Source organism: Protopterus annectens, chromosome 3.part0, assembly GCF_019279795.1.
Source record: "Protopterus annectens isolate FY-2018-M chromosome 3.part0, PAN1.0, whole genome shotgun sequence".
Taxonomy (NCBI): domain Eukaryota; kingdom Metazoa; phylum Chordata; order Ceratodontiformes; family Protopteridae; genus Protopterus; species Protopterus annectens.
This window is the reverse complement of record NC_056731.1, coordinates 1,196,237,433-1,196,257,406: the sequence shown is the minus strand read 5'-3', so window position 1 is coordinate 1,196,257,406 and position 19,974 is coordinate 1,196,237,433. Positions and strand designations below refer to the sequence as shown.

The following is a 19,974-nucleotide window of genomic DNA, read 5'->3' as shown; positions in this document are numbered from 1 at the left end:
ACAATTTTTTTCTTGGAGGTTCATCTGAAGCGGATTCTGAAGGACCTCCCGGGAGAAGGGAACCCCCCAAGGGGGTATCCTCAGGCCCTGGGGCCCCACTGTCATGGGAATGAAGTACACCAGAAGCACCAGTTCCCAAGTTTAGGGATGGTGAGGTAGAGACTTGCTGAGCCAGCAAGGACATGGCCAGCGCACTCCTCATGGCCTCAAAAGCAGGACCTCCAGACTCTACGGAGGACACCGGCTGAGAGACCACGACGATACCGGGAATCCCTGCGGCCAACGCTCCGAGGGGAAGACTAGGCACCGAAGCTACCAGTTCCAAAGTGTTCCCCTCGGCCCCGACCGAGGAAGTCCCGGTACCGAACCCTGATGCCAAGGACAGGGTTGGAATGATGGTCGGAACACAGAAGCTCCGAGGGAGTCTCGGTTCTGACTGGACAACTCTGCTCCGCTCTACCATCACCGAGTCCAATGGCTCTGAGGAGGTTGGAGGAGGAATCTGATGCGAAGTGGGGACCGGCTCCGGAGCCGAGTGGGCTGGAGCCGAGACCATTTTTGCAAAAACCGGGGACTGGAAAAGCCTCTGGATAACTCTGTCCAAATCTGAGTCTGACAACCTGGAGGATTTAGAGGAAATAGATGGGGGCCGAGACGACTTCTCTCTCGGCTCCGATAGACCAGGGGATCGGCTCCAAAACGGCTCCAACACCATCGGCACCGGATCCGGAATCGTATGAATAAGCATCGACGCCGAAGGGGGCTTCGGGGCCGGGGGGGGGGTCTGAGCTGCACACCTCCAACGGCTCTGAGATCAAAGGAGCCGAACCAGGTGATTCGCCTCTCGATCCCCCAAACTGCAGCTCTGACACCAATGGAGCCGAGGAAAGAGGTATCGAGGCAGACCCTTCCACCCGAGGCTCCGAAGCCATTGGAGCTGAGGAAGAAGAGGTCAACCTATGCTTCTTGGAAGTCGGTTCCGACGGACTGGTCGGAGCCGACGACCTTTTCTTTATAGAAGCTGGAGAGGAAGGAGAAGCCAAAGCTTCCTCAAAGGAGGGCTTAATAAGGCCCTTAAGGATCAATTTATTTTTACGTTCTTGAAGGACCCTAGAGGAAAAAGCATGACAAACACTACATGTTTCCTGCAAATGTTTCGGTCCTAAACAATATACGCAAACAGCATGGCTATCAGTAATAGACATTTTGTAGTTGCACTTGATGCACTTTTTAAAACCAGACTTCTGCTGTTTTGACATCCTATCACACAACTATTTTTACCACGAAAAGTAACCTTAAAGTAGGGCACGAGCCCTTGATTCAACAACGGGACTGGCCCGAGATACAGAACACAAAACGGGCAAAAGCCCTCTAACTATAAACGGGCTTAGCCCGATAAAGTAGGACGTACCGTAGGGTGAAAAACAAACCTAAAAGTAGACAAAATCAACACATTGACTCACAAATAAGGGCAAAGGCCCTCTAACTTAAACGGGCCTTGCCCGGTAAGTAGAGAAAATACCAATCACACTGAAAAAGGTTCACACACACACGTAAAGCTGTTAAAACAGCTGTTTGTTAAATTAGTGAAGAAACCCCTAGGTCAAAAGACCAAAAAAGTAACAAAAACCACTTAGCTCCAGCCAAGTCGAGACCACGTCTAGCTTGAAAAGTGGCAAACGAGATCTGGGGAAGCAGGCGTGGTGCATTCTGGGATAAGGGGTAGCCCAGCCAATTAGAGACTTCGTTCTACTATATAGTGGCCGAGTCGGAGCCGATGGATCGGCTCCGAACCCATCAGTTATGAATGTAGGCGAGATAGGATCCCATTACATCTTTGATTTAGCAAACAAATATAAATATAACTTGGTCCTGTAAATTGAATATTTTGGAATAGTTATCACATCTAAACCAGTTTTTATAATTACTTTTGATTATATTATTAGGCCATTTATGGAAATCACATTTGCATGGTCTAAATGTTTATCTTCAAATGTAAGGAATAATGATCTAGTTAAGGAACACTGCCTGTTTAACGTTTGATGATCAGTAAAATATATATGTGCAAGGTAACACAGGTCCTGATCAGTTCAGCAAATAGCATTTTCAATGCAATTACATCAAACATGCTCGTTTGCCAAACTGTTCATACTGAGATCGCTGCACAGTGAGGATTGGGAAATTTGCCCTTTCCCTCAATGTAGTGCGATCTCAGAGTTGGTATATATAATTAACAGGGTGTATGGGGGGGGGCGCAGCCTGCCACATGAGGGGAATTCGATGAACGTCATTTCTGATGAAATGCTGTTCATTGAAGTAACAGTTCGATGTACTGATACAGACCCAGTAACACACTGTGAAGAATACATAATAGCACAAAAACCACAACTTGCCAGTGTAAGGTCACCTAAATCAGGTATCACTACAAGGTGTATCCCCGATGTTTCAACAAACCTTATTACCAAAGTCATTATACACATGGAAATTTTTACATAGATGTTTTTTTTCTCTCCACACAGACTAGCAATAATGTGCAAGAAAGATGAACTGAAATGCTAGAGGTGTGGACACCTCGATGCTGACTGGATACATATGGTTGTTAATTGCAAAATAATGCCCCCCTTGATTAGACTTTAAATATCTTTGTAAAGCTCTATGGAATAACATCTCTACAATTCCTGACTCCCTTATCCTATTTAACGTTACTGTTCATGAAGTCATTCCTAAAAACAAACATTTTACTATAGTCTATCCTCTCTATAGCAAGGAAGATTGTTACTAAAAATTGGAAATCCCAGTCTATTCCTGTCTTTAAAGTTGAGTTTATTCGCCATGTGAAATACTTTGTAAGAATGAGATTGCTACTATAAAAGCAAGGACTAACAACACAACCAATCATTTAATTGCTTGGACAACACTGTCTAATCTGTTAGAGAAATATTAAGTGCTCTATGTATATTGCTTTTTTAGTTGTTATGGACTTCTTGTTACTATACTATTAAGTTATTGTGTTATAAAATGAATAAAAACATTTTGGGAAAAAAAGTCATTATGACACTGTACAAAATATTAACTTGACACCATCTGAATATCATATTAACCAAAGTAATAAAAATGTATTATCCTTGTAAGGGTTTCCTAATAAAACATGGAGATCTACTGAGAGTCATATTAAAACTTGAAAAAATTGACCTATAGGAGTCAATGATATTGAAGAATATATTTCAGCTTCCGTTTTTAAAGTTGCTGTTTACAGGATAGATATATTCTATGATGCAACCTGGAAATGCATACAGACTTCTGTGTGTAAAAATAATATATTCAAAATGGATTCTTTAAGTTTGACATCTAGCTAGAAGTAGTGAACATAGTAACAGAGATAAAACAAATGGAATTGAGATCTTTAGAAAAGGGCAGAAGCAAACTACATAGAAAAAATGGGAAATGTAGGAACAATACATACAGGGGAGGAATGAGAGTTAAAAGACAGCAGGACTTAAAATGAGCTATGTAATGTTTGACTGAAAATGATTGAGTAGATTATAAGTGATGTATGATGTTTGCAACTGGGAGTCTGTCAGTATGGTTTGTGATGTAGAATGCTTGCAACTAGGATTGTTTCGGTGTGGTTTGTTTTCATTTATATAAATATATGATTGCCTATGTCGTAAGTGATGGTTTAATAAAGATGCTTCTTGCTTAAAAAAGGGTAGGAATTGAATAATTGATGTAATGTTGTTTAGGTTACATGATATATAGCAATATATGTGAAGCATAATGCTTGTAAATGTGAAGTTGTTAATATAGTTTGATTACTATTATATACATGTAAATGTACCTATGTCACAAGTGATAATTCAATAAAAGTGTTTAAGAAAAAAATAACTGAGATGAGGAGGAGTAAAGAGGATCATTCGGGGACAGATGAATATTTCAATCTCATAAAAGAAGCCAGAATGAATTTTGAAGTTTAATAGATAATTATGGAGAACACGGTGATAGGCAGGACATGTATCTTGTGACAGAATTGGGAGACACCTTATAAAACAGCAGTGGAGAGACATATGTCTGGTCCCCAGATATACAACTAAGTCTAGGAGATTTTGGATATTTGCTTGGCAATGTCTGCATAAATATTTTATACCCCAAGCAGGTTGCAACACATATAACCTCAGATGGATTATACTTGTCAATGTCAACAGGGTTAAGGGGAGCTTGGGACCATATCTTCTGGAGTTGTAGGAAGCTAGATGAATTTAAAAAGGGTGTCCAAAGTTTGTTGACATGGTTTGTTGAGGAGGGATTACCCTAACATTAGAAACAATGTTCTTGAGTTGGGTGACGTCTAATACAGTAGAGGAGGTACACTGATCATTGCACTTTGAGCATGTTAGTGGATGAAAATGAGAATCCTGCTGGGGGAGGAGGAGGAGTTGTGAGATAATGGAGGAAGTTAAAGTGAGAGAAATGTATACAAAGGAAAGAAATGTATCAGACAGATAATAAGAAATGAAGAGTCTGGGAACAAATGACAGGACAAGAGGATGAAATAAGTGGTATCAGGGAAAGGTGTTTCTTACAAGACTGAGAAGGCCACATTAAGGTTAGGTAGATATAAGGGAGTAACCAACACTATCAACAAAGGGAATTAACCTGGCTAGGTAAATGTGCAGAGAGAAATCCTGTAATAAGCTTGCACTTTCTGACAACTGTAACTAGGAAAGATTGACACTGCTCAGTAAATCATTTGTGACAAATGAGTTATAAAGGAGAATTCAACGTCAAACAAAGTTATAATTAGATAGGACACACAAGTCAGTTCATATAATTCGGGAGGATATTTCTAAAATAATATCGTCTGTGCTTAAAAGTTGTGAACCACAATATGGAAAAGTAGCCAAGTGAATTAAATTAGGAGTTAATGATGATGTCACGGGGGCCTTTTTTCAGCTGGTTGATACCAAGTATAAAGCATTAAATGAAACATTACTTATACTGTTCTTTGTAAAGTCATCTTGTTGATTGTATGACTGTAACATCAGTTTTGGCTAGGTGGGGGTATAATAGTTCGGGCTCGGAAACAAATAAAGGAAGGGGACCAGCTGATGGTAAACTTGCAAGGCAAAAGTACAGTTTTGTACCTACCATAAATGTAGATGTCCGAACTGGATAGCATCTGCAGTCATAACAAGTGGGTTGTCCTGTCGTCAGGCAGCCCTGCAGTCGGCCGGATTCCAAAGTCCGGGTCCGGCTTCTGCTGATGTCGCACTCCACCCGACGTCATCTCTGTTGGTCTTCGGGTATATAAGCATCAGCCGACGCCATTTTCTTCAGTGTTTCTTGCCCCAGATGCCAGTAGCCCTCTTGCAGGCTAAAATTTGGATAGATGCCAATGTTTCCAAATAGATAGAGGTAAACACAACAATAAGCATATATGTACATATATACAAACAAATACACCATAAAAGACTCCCCCCCAACAGCTAGCTATTAGGAGGGTAAACACCCTAGGAGTACCACAGAGGGGAAGGAGGGAGGGTAATCATGACTGCAGATGCTATCCAGTTCGGACATCTACATTTATGGTAGGTACAAAACTGTACTATGTCCTTCATGGATGCATCTGCAGTCATAACAAGTGGGTAGAATACCATAGCCAACTAGGGAGGAGGATAAAAGTAGATTATGGTGTGTTTAGGATCCCTTGCAGTACAGCAGTGGCAAACCCTGCTCGGGATCTGGAATATAGAGGCAAATTATAATGCTTGGCAAATGTATGCACGGAGGTCCAAGTAGCCGCCTCAATAATGTCTTTGGTTGCCACTCCTCGTAAGAAGGCTGTGGTAGTGGCTGTTGCCCTTGTAGAATGAGGTCTTATGTTCTGTGGAATTGGTTTTCCATGGAAGGAGTAACAGTATCGTATGCAATTTCCTATCCATTTGGAGATTGTCTGTTTGGAAATAGCTTTTCCTTCCCTTCCTGTTGCATAGGCTACAAAAAGTTGGTCAGTCTTTTTGCTATTTTTTGTTCTGTCCAAGTAGTAGCGTAGCTGTCTATGTACATCCAAGGTATGCAGTATTCTTTCCCCTCTGTTTTGTGGGTTGGGAAAGAAGGTAGGTAGGTGGATTGCCTGGTTTAAAGACACTCTGGATACCACCTTGGGCATAAATGTAGGATTAGTCCTCATGGACACTCTATCTTGGTGGAAGATTAGGAAGGGTTGCACTGCCATTAAGGCCTGAAGCTCTGAAACCCTCCTTGCTGAAGTAATTGCTAGTAGGAAAGCAGTTTTCCATGACAGGTGTTGTAGGTCTGCTGTTGCTGCTGGTTCAAAGGGTGATAGTGTCAACTTTTCTAGCACAAAGTTTAAATCCCAAGCTGGTAATGGTGGTTTCCTTGGAGGTTTTACATTCTTGATTCCTCTGAGGAACTGCCTGAGCAAAGGGTGCGAATAAACAGGTGGATCAAAGCTGTATTCTGCTGAAATAGCTGATGCATGTATCTTGATGGAGGAGTAGGACAGGCCTGAATGAAGAAGTTCGGCCAGATACTCCAGAATGTTAGGCATATCTAAGTTTGACACATCTTTTCCTCTTTCCGTACTCCAAATGACAAACCTTTTCCATTTTCCAGCATAGTTCCTTCTTGTTGAAGGTCTGCGTGCTTCAAGAATAATGTCTTTAACTCTTTGGGAAAGTTCTGGATTAGCTGCTGCTATGTGATGTTCCATGCAGTCAGTTGCAGCGTTTTTAGGTTTGGATGTACCCCAGGAATTACCTCAGTGTCACTGCTCAACAGAGGCACAGCAAAATAATGGGTATAGTTCCCCATACTAAAGGGGTGGCGTAAGCCACAAAACTATGGGCTAGGCTTGTAAATGCCCTCGGGAAGATAGCCTAGTATGAACCTATGAACCTATGAACCTATGTATGATGCTGTAGTTGTTCTGAGTTAACATCGAAGGCATCAGGGGTATTGGCCACATATTGTTCCGAGACATGCTCTTCAGTAATGGGTACCAGTGTTGTCTTGGCCAGTTTGGAGCTATCAGGATTATCCTTGGACGTTCTTCCTTGATTTTTAGTAGTACCTTGTGTATCAAAGGAAGAGGTGGGAATGCATATGCTGTTAGGCCTTTCCAGTTGAAGGAGAGTGAGTCCACTTTCCATGCTAGTGGGTGGAATGTCCTTGTGCAGAATTTTTTGAGCTGGTGATTGAGAGGTGATGCGAATAGGTCTATCTGTGGCATTCCCCATTTCTTTGAGATGGTCTTGAAGATGTCCGGGTGCAGCTTCCATTCGTGGGCATCCGGGTGGTTCTGCTTAATATGTCTGCTAGAGTATTGTCTTTCCCCGGTACAAATATTGCCTGTAACTGAATGTTGTAGCTGAGTGCCAGGGTCCACAGCTCCAAGGTCATTCTGCATAGGGGGTATGAATGAGTGCCTCCCTGTTTGTTGATGCACCACATGCCTGTGGTGTTGTCTGTCCTTATCATCAACTGGCCCTCTTTGAGAAATGGTTTGAACTTTTGGATTGCCAGTTTTACTGCCAGCATTTCTTTTAGATTGATGTGCAGGTGAAGTTGATCCTGTGTCCACAATCCTTGCACGCATTTGTCCAGCATGTGGGCCCCCATCCTAGGTCTGAAGCGTCTGTTGTGATGGTCTGGCTTGGTTGACATCTGCGAAAGGGTAGGCCTGGGTTTGACTGGCATGCCTGAGCCCACCATAGGAACTCCTGTTTTAAGCATGGAATTAGTGGGATTTCTGTTTCTAGACTGTGTCTGTGTTGGGACCATAAATTCTTTAGGTACCACTGTAGTTTCTCATATGTAGTCTGGCAAATGGGACCAAGATTATGCATGATGCCATGAAGCCCAAGGCCTGCAGAACTTTTCTTGCTGTTAACTTGTTCAGTTTTGTTAGTGCCAAGAAGTAAAGAGGAAGTTCTCTTTGTTTTTCTGTAGTCAGGAATGCCATTTGTTGTACTGTGTCCAATTCAGCCCAAGAATGTCCTTGTTTGGGATGGTATCAGCCTTGACTTTTGTAAATTGACTGTGTATCCCAGTCCTTGTAGCAAGTAAATGACCCTTTGTAAATCTGTTGTCAGCTTGCTTTTGTTGTCCCCTTGTAGCAGGCAGTCGTCCAGGTATGGGTAAATTTGAATTCCCTGTAGTCTGCAATGGGCGATTACTGATGCCAGGCATTTTGTGAATACTCTGCAGTAGATAAGCCAAAGGGCAATGCTGAGAATTGATAGTGCTCTGATCCTGCAAGAAATCTGAGGTATCTTCTGCAGATTGGTCGAATGGGGACGTGCAGGTATGCCTCCTTGAGATCTAGAGTTACCAGCCAAGACTCCTTGCCCAGCATGGGAAGAAGTTGCTGTAGGGTCAGCATTTTGAATTTTGGGACAATGATGTATGTATTTAAGGTGGACAGGTCGAGGATTGGTCTCCAGCTTTTTTCTTTCTTGGAACTAGGAATAGTCTGGAATAGAACCCTTTCCTTGTTCTGCTGTTGGCACTCTTTCCACAGCTCTCATGTTTGCTAACTCCATTATCTGGCGTAGAGCCTCTGTTTTTGATTTGGAGGTAGATTTGGCATTCCTCTTTTGACTGGTAAAGTGTGGAAGTGAAACCGGTAACCTTGATCTATGGTTTGTAAAATCCACTTGTCTTTTGTTATGTAGTGCCAGTTCTTTGAAAATAAGGTTAACTTTCCGCCTAGAGGAGCTGCTATTTGTTCCCTGGTAGGCGGATTTAGGATTAAGTCACTGTGGTTGTGCTGATGTAGTGGCAGTGGCTGTGTCTGTGCCTCTGTTGTTACCTTGCCACTGTCGCCTCTGTAGGCACCTCCTCTGGATTGGTTTCTGCCTCTGGAACGTCTATTCCTGCCCCTTTGAAATTTTGAGGAGTCAGGAAAGGACCAATTTTGGCAGGCCAGTTCCTGCTAAACCTTGGGGTTGAACCTGCAAGAAATCTTTAACAGTTTGAACAGATTTTGCCTTGTCTTCCATTTTCTTCATAACCTGCTGGGCAGGTGTACCAAACAAACTTGTCTTGTCCATAGGAGCATCTAGCAACTTAGCTTTAACATGATCCGGTAAAGCTTGTTCCTTTAGCCATGCATGCCTTCTTATCACTGTGCCTGTCATGGCTGATCTAAATGAAGCCTCCAGTGCATCATAGCCACATTTTAAGGAATGGTTGCTAACCTGTTGAATGTTATTTACCATCTCTAATACATATTTCTTATCAAGAGATTCATCAGTGGTTAGGTTTTTCGTTAACTGATCAAGCATAAACTCTTGGTATTGTATCATGTGAAACTGACAGTTTAAAGCTCTAGCTGAGAGAGTAGCTGAAGTGTGGACCTTTTTACCCCATCTGTCTAATGACCTTGCTTCCCTTTCAGAAGGAATAGGGTTTTTAGCTGTGGTCGCGGCTACTGCCTTGGGACCCTGGGATATAGTTTCTGGGTCTGCAAGTGGGGCCTTGTAAACTTGGTGATGAGTATCTGGCACCCTGTAAAATCTGTCTGGTTTGGCAGGGACAGGGGGTAAAGAATCTGGAGCGGAGCAAACATCATTGAAAGCATCATCCACCACAGAGAACAGGAGGTATAGCTAAGGGCCTGTGCTGAGGGAGGTGCAGAAAGGTCCTAAGTCTTTTCTGGAGTCTGAAAATCCTGTTGCTGCCATTGGAACTGTTCTCGCATGGCATGCAAGGTTTCCCCAAAGGAGAATTCTTCTGGTGGGGAAGCAGCTGGAATGGATTCTTCAGCATCAGAATCTTCAAAATTGGAGAAGGGAGCCTCTGGCTGGTCAGTTATATCTGATTCATCAGCAGAATCATCAGAAGACACTGGCTCAGGGGGCTCTGCCCTAGGTCTCTTCTCTGGGGACTGAGAGGCCCTGTCTGGGTGAGATTGAGATCCTCTAATTAAAGAAATTAAATCTTCTGCCAAAGAAAGCATTTGAGAACTAGAAGAGGGCCTGGATGTGGGGGGTTTAACAGGCACTGTTTTAGTAGTCTTGGCTGCTTTAGCCCTGGCGAAGGCCTTAATGGACATGGCTGCTGGAGGCCTAGCAGCACCACGTGCTGGGGTAGAGACATCCAAGGGATGGTGTCTGATAAGTCAACCACCGTAGTGGGTAAAATTTCTGAGGTCGATTCAAGAGTTGTAGCAGGGGCCTCAGTTGTAAGAATAGGTTCAGCTGTACTTTGATCAGTTTTCTCGGTTTCAGCCGAAACCGAAACACTCGTGGTTTGCTTTACCGTGGTTTCGGCCGAAACCGCGGACCGCGAGTGTCGGTCTTTATCTTTGCGTTTTTTGTTAGATTGGGTAGTCGGAGGATCCGACGGCATAATGTACGCAAAATCAGAACCGAAAAACTGTTCTGCAAACTCCGACCGACGCCTAAGCGTCGTCGGTTGAAAGAGGCACAGGCGAACAGGCTGCTACGTGGGCTGGGCCTAAACAAGGCAGACAGTAAGAGTGGAAATCTTTATGAGGTATTTGTTTCCCACAGGTTAAACAATTGTTAACTTTTTCTGACATCGGCTGAGGCAAGAAAGAGTCCCCAACGGGTACTTAGCTTTAGAAGTCTTAAGTAGTATTCGGTAGAAGTAATCTCTGGATCCGACCGACCGGCACTTGCGAACAGCTTCTGCTTCGGGCGCCACGCGGCAAGAAAGACTGAAGAAAATGGCGTCGGCTGATGCTTATATACCCGAAGACCAACAGAGATGACGTCGGGTGGAGGCGACATCAGCAAGCCGGACCCGGACTTTGGAATCCGGCCGACTGCAGGGCTGCCTGACGACAGGACAACCCACTTGTTATGACTGCAGATGCATCCATGAAGGACATCACTGTGCATGAGGAGTGCACAGATTGTATTAATTTGTAAAATCCTAAACTTTGGACATTAAAAACAAAGGATTCACAATGTATGAGCAGAGAGGCAGACATAATTTGCTTCAGCTAATACACATTTTAAGGACCAAAAATTGCTATAATTTGTGAATTAATTTTAAAAAGAACAGTTTTTTCAGATGCCAACTCTGATGCTTAGAGGTTTTAATCCTGCCTACTCCCCAGATTACTTAGGACTGATCAGCATTCAGAGAAATCAGGGAGCCGGCCAAATAAGTTTTGAAGTTAGTAGCCAAAGTTGGTTCACCCATTCTGGTATGACGACATCTTGCTGCAAGAACAGTGACTAGGAGACAGCCCAGTACTGCACAACATTGTATAGGAATTTGGAAGCAAAATCCCAGTCAAGGAGTGTTCACATTCAAGCCAATGATCATAACTATGAGGAAGCAAGCTATTGAACTGATTACAGTATTGTGACAACAGCAATTCAGTTTCTATCTAACAGAAGATGCATTATTAGAAGCACAAAAAAGTCCTCCTAACACCCGAAGGGTGATGGCTTTCATAAGCAGCTCCAACCACTCCCTTCTTGGTTCCTTCAGATAAGAGTCAGGAAGGCCAAAGAGGACAATATAGGCCAATTCGCTGAGGAGGATAGGAGCAAAAAATATTCTCAGATAAGCAAGATCATTTAATAAATTTGAGAAATCTGTTCTGAAACACTGAACCCTGCATGGTGCAATTTCACAGTACTGCCATACACAGAGCTACTTAACACTGCATTTTTATGGCTGACCTCAGTGTACAAGGTGTTAATGTGCATCCTGATAAAGCAGTGTGAAAAAAGGCACAAGAAAAAATGACTTTGTTACTATTACAAGAATTAACAAAATATTAGTTAACAGTCATTAGTTACAAAACTCCAAGTAGTTTTTATCTCATTAACACTAGCAAAATACAGCATTTGCCTTCTAGAGTGAATATTACAATTCAAGTATCCTGACCTACCCTGTGAGTGACTTCTGACAAATTTCTAGTTGTTCCAGGAGGTGTGGAAGTAGCTGTCCCATGGTTTCATCTCCTACACAGCACTGAACAACATTCGGCATCTCATGTGCTCGTGTCATGATTTTCACCCAAGATTTGTCAATGTTAGAAAAGCGCTTTGCTTCCTGTAAACACAGAAATTAACGGATATTTGCAACAGTTATCGCCACTCACCTAACAGTAACAACAAAGATATGCAATTCGTGCTTTATTATATACAATGTCTGTAGTTTAAATAACTGGTGAGAGCAGAAGACAGACAAAAAAGAGAAGAAACTAAAGAAAGAGCCACAATATTAAGACACAACTTGTAGCTTCTTCTGGCAGCACAATATGTATACATTTATTGCGCTTTCAATATTTCTGACAGACAACAGGGCCATAATGTGGAATACAATACCATCATGCTAGAGAGAGTTCCTAAACAGTAGTACTTCAAATCCTTATAGGTAAACCAAGAATACAAATACAAACAACAAAGGCTGCAAGTAATTACCCTTGCAATGACTACAGAGAATTAGTAAAAATCCCAGATATATTTTTTTGCCTTTTAATTTTTTTAGCCATAATGTATTTTAATGATACCACTTATAAATACATATAAAGCAATCCGCATGCATGGTGTGTCTTTCATTCTGTTGAAAGCAAGTAGCCAGACCCTTTGTTTTCCCTCATTATATTCTTAAAATCTTTACAGATTGCAAACCACCCAATATCAGCAGTTACATTTCCTGCAAAACTCATATGGCAGTCATAAACACCTTCCATTAAATGCCACATAATGATCAATAGCAGTAAAAACAACTTTGGCCAATATAAAACTATGTCAAGAGAGAAAAAGACTACTAATTCAACTATCCCAACCTATATAAACCACAAAAATAAATAAATAAATTAAACATATAAAAATAGAAACTATTCACAGCCCCATTCTTACCTCTATGAGCAATTATATATACATATATTTAATCTGTACAGGTTAACCTTACTCTTCATCCAGCCAATCCCTCCACTACATCCTAAACCTCTCTGCTGCTTTTTTCTCAACCTCCCTTCTCTCCTCCTCCATCATTCTCTTTATCATAATTTCTATACCTATCAACTTTGGGCTAATTTGTCTTTTCCATTTCCTCATTACAGCTTTACATTAGTTAATAAGCATGCTTGCAGAATTTCCAGAAAATCTCGAGCCTCCAAGCTTCCTTCACTTACCTTCCTGACAACTTTATCCCAACTTACTCTTGGCTTCCCTCCTTCCCATAAACATTCTCTACATAGCTGTTCCACTTTAAGAAATTTTTCTGTGGTAACTGTCGCTCTTCTTATGTGCATTAAGATGTCGAGGCTTGGGTGTTCTTTTAAGTAGTTTATTGTATACAAATATATCAGAATGTATGGCAGGAACATTAAATTTAAACAAACTATCTAACTGACTAACTACATACGTGCATGCTCACACTATGGCTGGTCACTCAAAATGGCAATGTTGCTTGCACGTGCTCAGTACTTATATGCATCTGCTGACTCACTGGAAAGCTTCTTAAAGGTATATCACACACACTGCTCTACAATAACTCCCAAAAGGCCTGTCTGGATACACAAATTGCGGAACAATACACATGTTTAATATCTGCATCTTTTGATATATATCTAGATTAATGACTTTCCAATTCCCCATTTCACTTTCTCATAAATTGCCTCATTTGTAACAATACCCGATTCCTGACCAGTTTGTTGTAAACTCACCCAAAACACTGAATTTCATTACACAGCATTCTTTCTATCCTATCCTCATCCCCTTATCCTCATTTACTTATTAAGTTAATCTTAATTTGTTTTCCTAATTAATCTTGTAGCCTGACTTGTCCTTTTATACTTTTATAAATTATCCTATAACTTTTCCAGACACACTGTTAATGTCATTAAAATAGCATCTGCATAAAGCAAAATATATATTTTTAATTTGTCCTCCTATTTATATCCTTTATTTCAGACCTTCTTATAGTCTCTGCCAACGGTTCCATATACAAGGCAAACAGCAAAGGAGACAAGACAGCCCTCTCTAGTTCCTGTCTTTATCTATACACAACTTGACAGGTGAGCCCTTATTTTTACATTAGCTTTAGCTCCTTCATACACCTTCTTTATCATCTCCATCCAGTTAATCCACACCCCCTGCTTTAAACAGTCTCTAATAAAAAAATGACCAATTTACTCTGTCAAATGCTTTCTCTGCATCTAATGACACTAATTTTGCTGTGCATCCTGCATCAGAAGACAACTCCTAAAAAGATAATCCATAATTTTCATTTCAACACCAAGCCCTATCTGGTCCCCATGTTGTGTATTAATCTTGGTAAGATTATCCCTAGCCTATCAGCCTGGGTTAACATAAAGTATTTATAATCATGGTTCAACATTGAGATCTCTCTATATGAACCAGGCTAAATAGGGTCATTCTCTTCCTTGCATATTACTGAGATTATTGCCTCTTTCCATGAGTTTGGAATGGGGGGGGGCTTCTAAAATTGCATTATGAAGGCTGCCAGCCTAGCTAGATAGGATTTTGTAGATAAGTCTGTCATTTGTAAATATTAATGTAAGCCACATGCTTGTTCTCTTAAATGTAAGAAAATGATGGTAAATGTTGAACTTCAAAAATGTAGCCACATTGTACTCTGCTGGAGGAAAGCTGATAAGTCAAGCACTGTATAACTATTTGATCTCAAAGCTTGGAGCCGAGATGTCTGAATGAAGGAATTCTTCCTATTGTTTTGAGACCAGAGTTAATGGCTAGAATTTACATGTATAATGCCTTTTATTGCTCTAGCTTTCAGACCAGCTGCAAGATCAAAAGGGCTATTAAACTCTTAGTTTCTGTTAGCCTGGGAAACAGAGAATAATGATCTTATCTGAAAGGAGTCAGTGGTACTGTGTTATCAATTTAAGGACAGAAAGAGAGAATCAGTGCATTTTGCATTTGTTTTCAGAACTGACAACATCACAAGCACTGCCTTGCTCTATTTTATTTTTGAACTGTGTTTGCTCTTAGATATAGCTAGGAAATAGGAAGTCTAGTCTAGTTGTTTTCTGTACTGATGTCAGAACTATTCTACTGTATTGTTTAAGCATTTTTCTGTGATCTCTAAACTCTTGACTAGCACTGCGTAGTAAGAAGTATTGTCTTGTGTTTTTATTATTTATTATTAAATATTTTAAACCTTTCAACTGAGGTTGTTTTATGTAGCGATAATTTAAGCTCTATAGTACATTGCATTTATATAGTGATATTGTCCAAGCCACTCCAAATAAGCCTTGCTGTTCATCACACTTACCATTTGGATAATAATATTGCACAGTAATAACTGGACACCCTTTAATAAGGGCCTTATTAGTGATTGGTGGCAAGTGGGACTAATGTATAATCTGGGGATAAGGGGCACAGCTGGAGAACCTGTGCCAGCCTTCCCCAGGAGTTTGTGTGTGTTTGTATATAACTCATATCTCAAAGTGTGTGTGTGTGTGTGTGTGTGTGTGTGTGTGTGTGTGTGTGTGTGTGTGTGTCAGCTACTTGGGCAGGACATGAAGCACTAGTTGTATAGAGAGGGTGCTGGAGGTGTTAGCTTGACCACTAGGCTGAGTTCTGGACCCTATAGCTGTGCCAGTGGGGAATCCTATTGGGAATCTGGAGAGAAAGGGGGAAAACAGCCCCAGACTGACTGTGATCTCTGTGCGCTCTTAAGGAAAATTATACTTTACTGTGTGTGTATTTGTTATCCTTCCCAATGTGGACACCTCTCACTGGTGCTAGTGGTGATGACTGAGGCTCCTTGATTGCTGGGCCAGTGCATGGGCATCACATATTAATTGTTTGGCAATAGTGGGATATCCACACCACATATTAATAGCTTGTCACATACTAATTGGCTTGTAGTGGTGTGGATAGTGAATTCCTATAGCTTGTGTACTGTGATCACTGAAGGTGTTTTTGTAGTCTAAAATCAGCCACGCAGTAAATATTCAGAGTTCAGATCACAATTGTTGTATTTCTTTTGTGAGCTTAGTTAGTCAGGGAGAGCAGGCAAGCATGTTAGCAGAGGAGTATGGAAAGCTGACAAGGAGCCAGTTGGCTGAGATGTGCCAGACAAAAGGACTGGTGCAGGGAAACCTGACTAAGGCAGACATGATTGCAGCTTTGGTCACAGCTGCATCAAAAAACAGCAACCAGGAGGACGATCAGACTGGCCGTGGAGATGTACAACACTCAGGGAATGGACAGCTCAACCTTTGTGCAGAGGACTTAAAAATCCATCTGGAGCTAAAGAAACTTGGAGGCCAGGCATTTGCAAATGGAAGCTGTGGAAAAGGAGCAGCAGAGGCAGCACAAAAAGGAGATGCTGCCTCTTCACCAGAGTCATGGAGGTAATGGGGAAGGGAGTAACTGGACCGCAGAAACACAAAAGGTCAGTACATTTCTTCCTCAGTTTACAGACGGGGATAATTTTGATAGTTTCACTGATATGTTTGAGAGGGTATGCAAACAGTATGATGCAGACCAAAGGCTCTGGGTACAGTTTCTGACTCCCTTACTGTATGGTAAAGCTGTAACTATTTTGTCCAAAATGTCTGATGTTGACTGTTTTAATTACACTGCTGTTAAAAATTGTTTGTTAGAATTCTTTAAGCTAACACCTGAAACTTATAGGAAAAAGTTTTATGAGCACAGACGCATGGTAGATGAAAGTGTGTGTGAATATGTTGCTGAAATGAGCATTTATTTTCATAGGTGGGTGAGTGGATGTCAGCTCACCACTTTTGAAGGGCTGGCAGACTTTTTGGTGAGGGAACATGCCCTTAGCACGTTGCCTGAGGACATGAAGATCTGGTTAGTTGACAGACAATGTGCTACTTCAGAGGAGTTGGCGAAGAAGGGAAATGTATACCTAGCAAGCAGGGCATCACTGCACAGGAAAGGGACCTCAAGTACTGCTTATGGATCTAAAGGAAACCATGGTGGGCAGCCCAGACTGCTCCAATAGAATCTGCCAGTAGCAGAGGAAGCCACTAGTCCAGGTACACATCCAGGACCTATGGTTAAATGTTTTGAATGCAACCAGTGGGGCCATGTGGCATACATATGTCCACAAAGCCAAGGTGGGGAACAAAAGGTGAGGGAGCCAGTAAGTGGGAAAGACAAACTGCCAACAATAGGTTGTCTTGAGACAACAAGGGTACCGAACTACCACAATAGGTTATATCCTATTGTAATGAATGGCAAAGAGGCCACTGCTAAGAGAGACAGCCTCTGACATAACCATTGTGAAACCTGCAATGGTTACAGAGGAGCACTACTTGCCTGGGTGATCTACTCCAGTCAGAGCTTTAGGAGGGATCCCATTCCAAATACCTTTGGCTAGGGTTCACCTTAAGTGAGAGGGTGAAAAACAGCAAGCAAGCAAGTGTGTTTGAGGATATCCCTGCAGATGTCCTGATAGTGAATGATTTTGATAATGCAGTACCATGTGCTTGTGCAGTTGCCCACAGTCAGACTTGGATACAAACATGTGAGTCTGGTAGCCTGGGGGAGATCCAGACAAACTGCATACTTACAGCTGGGACTGGTGAGGTGGTTACTTTAGGGAGGGAGCTACCCTGTAGCAGTGAGACTGAAGGTGAGCCACAGCTGCTTGTGGGTACTGATGTTCCCTTGGACTGAGGGACTGCAAGGGTAGAGGTGAGTAGCAGTACCCCAGGCTGACAGTGAGGCACCTCTGTCAGACGAAACCAGACTTCTTGTGGAAGGGGAGCTGGGGAGGGTTACAAAGAGAGAGCCGAGTCAGGCTCAGCTCTCAGATCCTACATTGCAAGGCCTGAGAGAGGTAGCTAATGAAGGACCTGATTCTCAAGGGAAGGGGGAATCTGTATACTGGGACAAAGGGTTAATGTATAGAGCGTGGACCTCTGAGGGAGGGCTAGAAGGTGAGAGAATACAGCAGTTGGTAGTACCTAGAGCCTACCACTTGGCACTTCTAGCCATAGCCCATGATATACGTTTGCAGGTCATATGGGCATAAAACGTACAAAGAGACGTATAATGCAGAACTTCTATTGGCCTGGAATTTCCAAAGATGTAAGCAGGTACTGCAGGACCTGTGAGCAGTGCCAATAGGTAGGCAAGGCAGGAGACAAGGTGATAGCTCCTTTGATGCCTTTGCCTGTGATTGAGGAGCCATTTCAGAGGGTAGCTATGGATATTGTGGGGCATCTGAGTACCCCAAGTTCCACAGGGAAAAAGTATATCCTAGTGGTGGTGGATTATGCTACAAGATACTCTGAGGCATTGGCTTTGTCCTCTATCAAGGCAGAGAAGGTGGCAAATGCTTTGCTAGAGATTTTTAGCAGGGTAGGTTTCCCAAAAGAAATACTGACTGACAGAAGTGCCAATTTCATGTCAGAACTACTGGCTTCTCTGTGGAAGTACTGTGAGGTGAAGCACCTGAAGACCACCCCCTACAATTCCCCAGACTAATGGTCTTGTTGAGAGGTTAAACACTACACTCAAGTCCATGCTATGGGCATTTCAGGACCAGTTTAGGAGGGAGTGGGACAAATTTTTGCCCATCTGTTGTTTGCTTACAGAGAGGTTCCCCAGGAATCCACAGGTTTTTCACCCTTTGTGTTGTTGTATGGTCATAGGGTGAGGTGAACTCTAGATTTAATTCATGATGAGTGGAAAGGTGTATGTGAACCTCACAAGGAGTATGTTGTGGCATATGTCCTAAACCTCAGGACAAAGCTCAGGGAACACATGGGTTTGGCCCAGGAGAACCTGGCAGAAGCCTAACAACAGAAAAAGGTATGTTATGACAGGAATGCTTGAGCTAGAGAGTATGCTGCAGGGCAGCAAGTAATGGCTCTCATTCCTGTCAGACACAACAAGCTGCAAGCAGCTTGGGAGGGACCCTACAAGGTGGTAAGAAAGGTAAGTGATGTTAACTACATGGTGGAACTGCTAGGTAGAAGGCAGGTGGACAAACTGTGCCATGTTAACATGATGAAACCTTACCATGATAGGGAGGCCCTTGTGCTATTTGCAGCAGATTGCAGAAGGAGTCTGAGGGAGATCTAGAGACTGATCTCCTCAGTAAGGCTCGGACTGACACCTCACTGGAAGGGGTAGCAATATCTCAGCAGCTACCGCCCGCCCAGGTTTGAGAAATCTGAGCAGTGTTACAAGAGTTTGGAGACATGTTCACTGGGAAACCAGGGTGCACCCACCTGGTGCAGCACCAGGTCGATACAGGACCTTAAAGGCCTATTGGGCATGCTGCTTATAGGGTGCCTGACAGTGTCAAACAGACTCTAAGGGAAGAGATATAGGAAATGTTGGAACTAGGGGTAATTCAAGAGTCCAGCAGTCCCTGGGCCTCTCCAATGGTGCTGGTTCCAAAGAAAGATGGCAGCACCAGGTTCTGTGGGGACTACAGGAAATTAAATAGTCACACAGAGTTAGATGCTTACCCCATACCTAGGACAGATGAGGCCCTAGAGCAGCTGAGTGGGGCTAAGTATCTTGCAACCATAATTTTGATCTTACCAAGGGTTATTGGCAAGTGCCTTTGACTCCCAGTGCTACAAAGAAGTCAGCCTTTGTGACTCCTTTTTGCTTGTATGAGTTCACAAAGATGCCCATTGGGATGAATAATGTCCCAGAAACTTTCCAGAGGCTGGTAGATCATATCCTAGCAGGAGCAGAGGGTTTGCCCTTGCTTACCTAGATGATATTGCCATCTACAGCCATTCCTGACAAGAGCACCATCAACATGTCAGGAAGGTGCTGGGCAGACTACAGAGGGCAGGGATGACCATTAAGCCCAGCAAATGTCATCAGGTGGTTATGGCATAGGTCTCCTACCTGGGACACAGAGTGGGGAGTGGTAAGATCAGGCCAGAACCTGCCAAAGTAGAAGCATTCAGGCATGGCCTACACCTGTTACCAAAAAGCAGGTGAGGGCATTCTTAGGGACAGCAGGGTACTACTG

At 42.6% G+C, this 19,974-nt stretch overlaps 1 protein-coding gene across 1 annotated transcript in view; it reads right to left on the bottom strand.

Moving 5' to 3' along the window:
- Positions 1-19,974, bottom strand: part of LOC122797021 (dynein axonemal heavy chain 5-like) — a 374,439-nt gene that overhangs the window by 39,024 nt on the left and 315,441 nt on the right. The window contains exon 11 of the mRNA XM_044065790.1: positions 11,894-12,057. Within this exon, the coding sequence (XP_043921725.1) occupies positions 11,894-12,057 (164 nt within the window). The remainder of the gene's footprint in view (positions 1-11,893; positions 12,058-19,974) is intronic.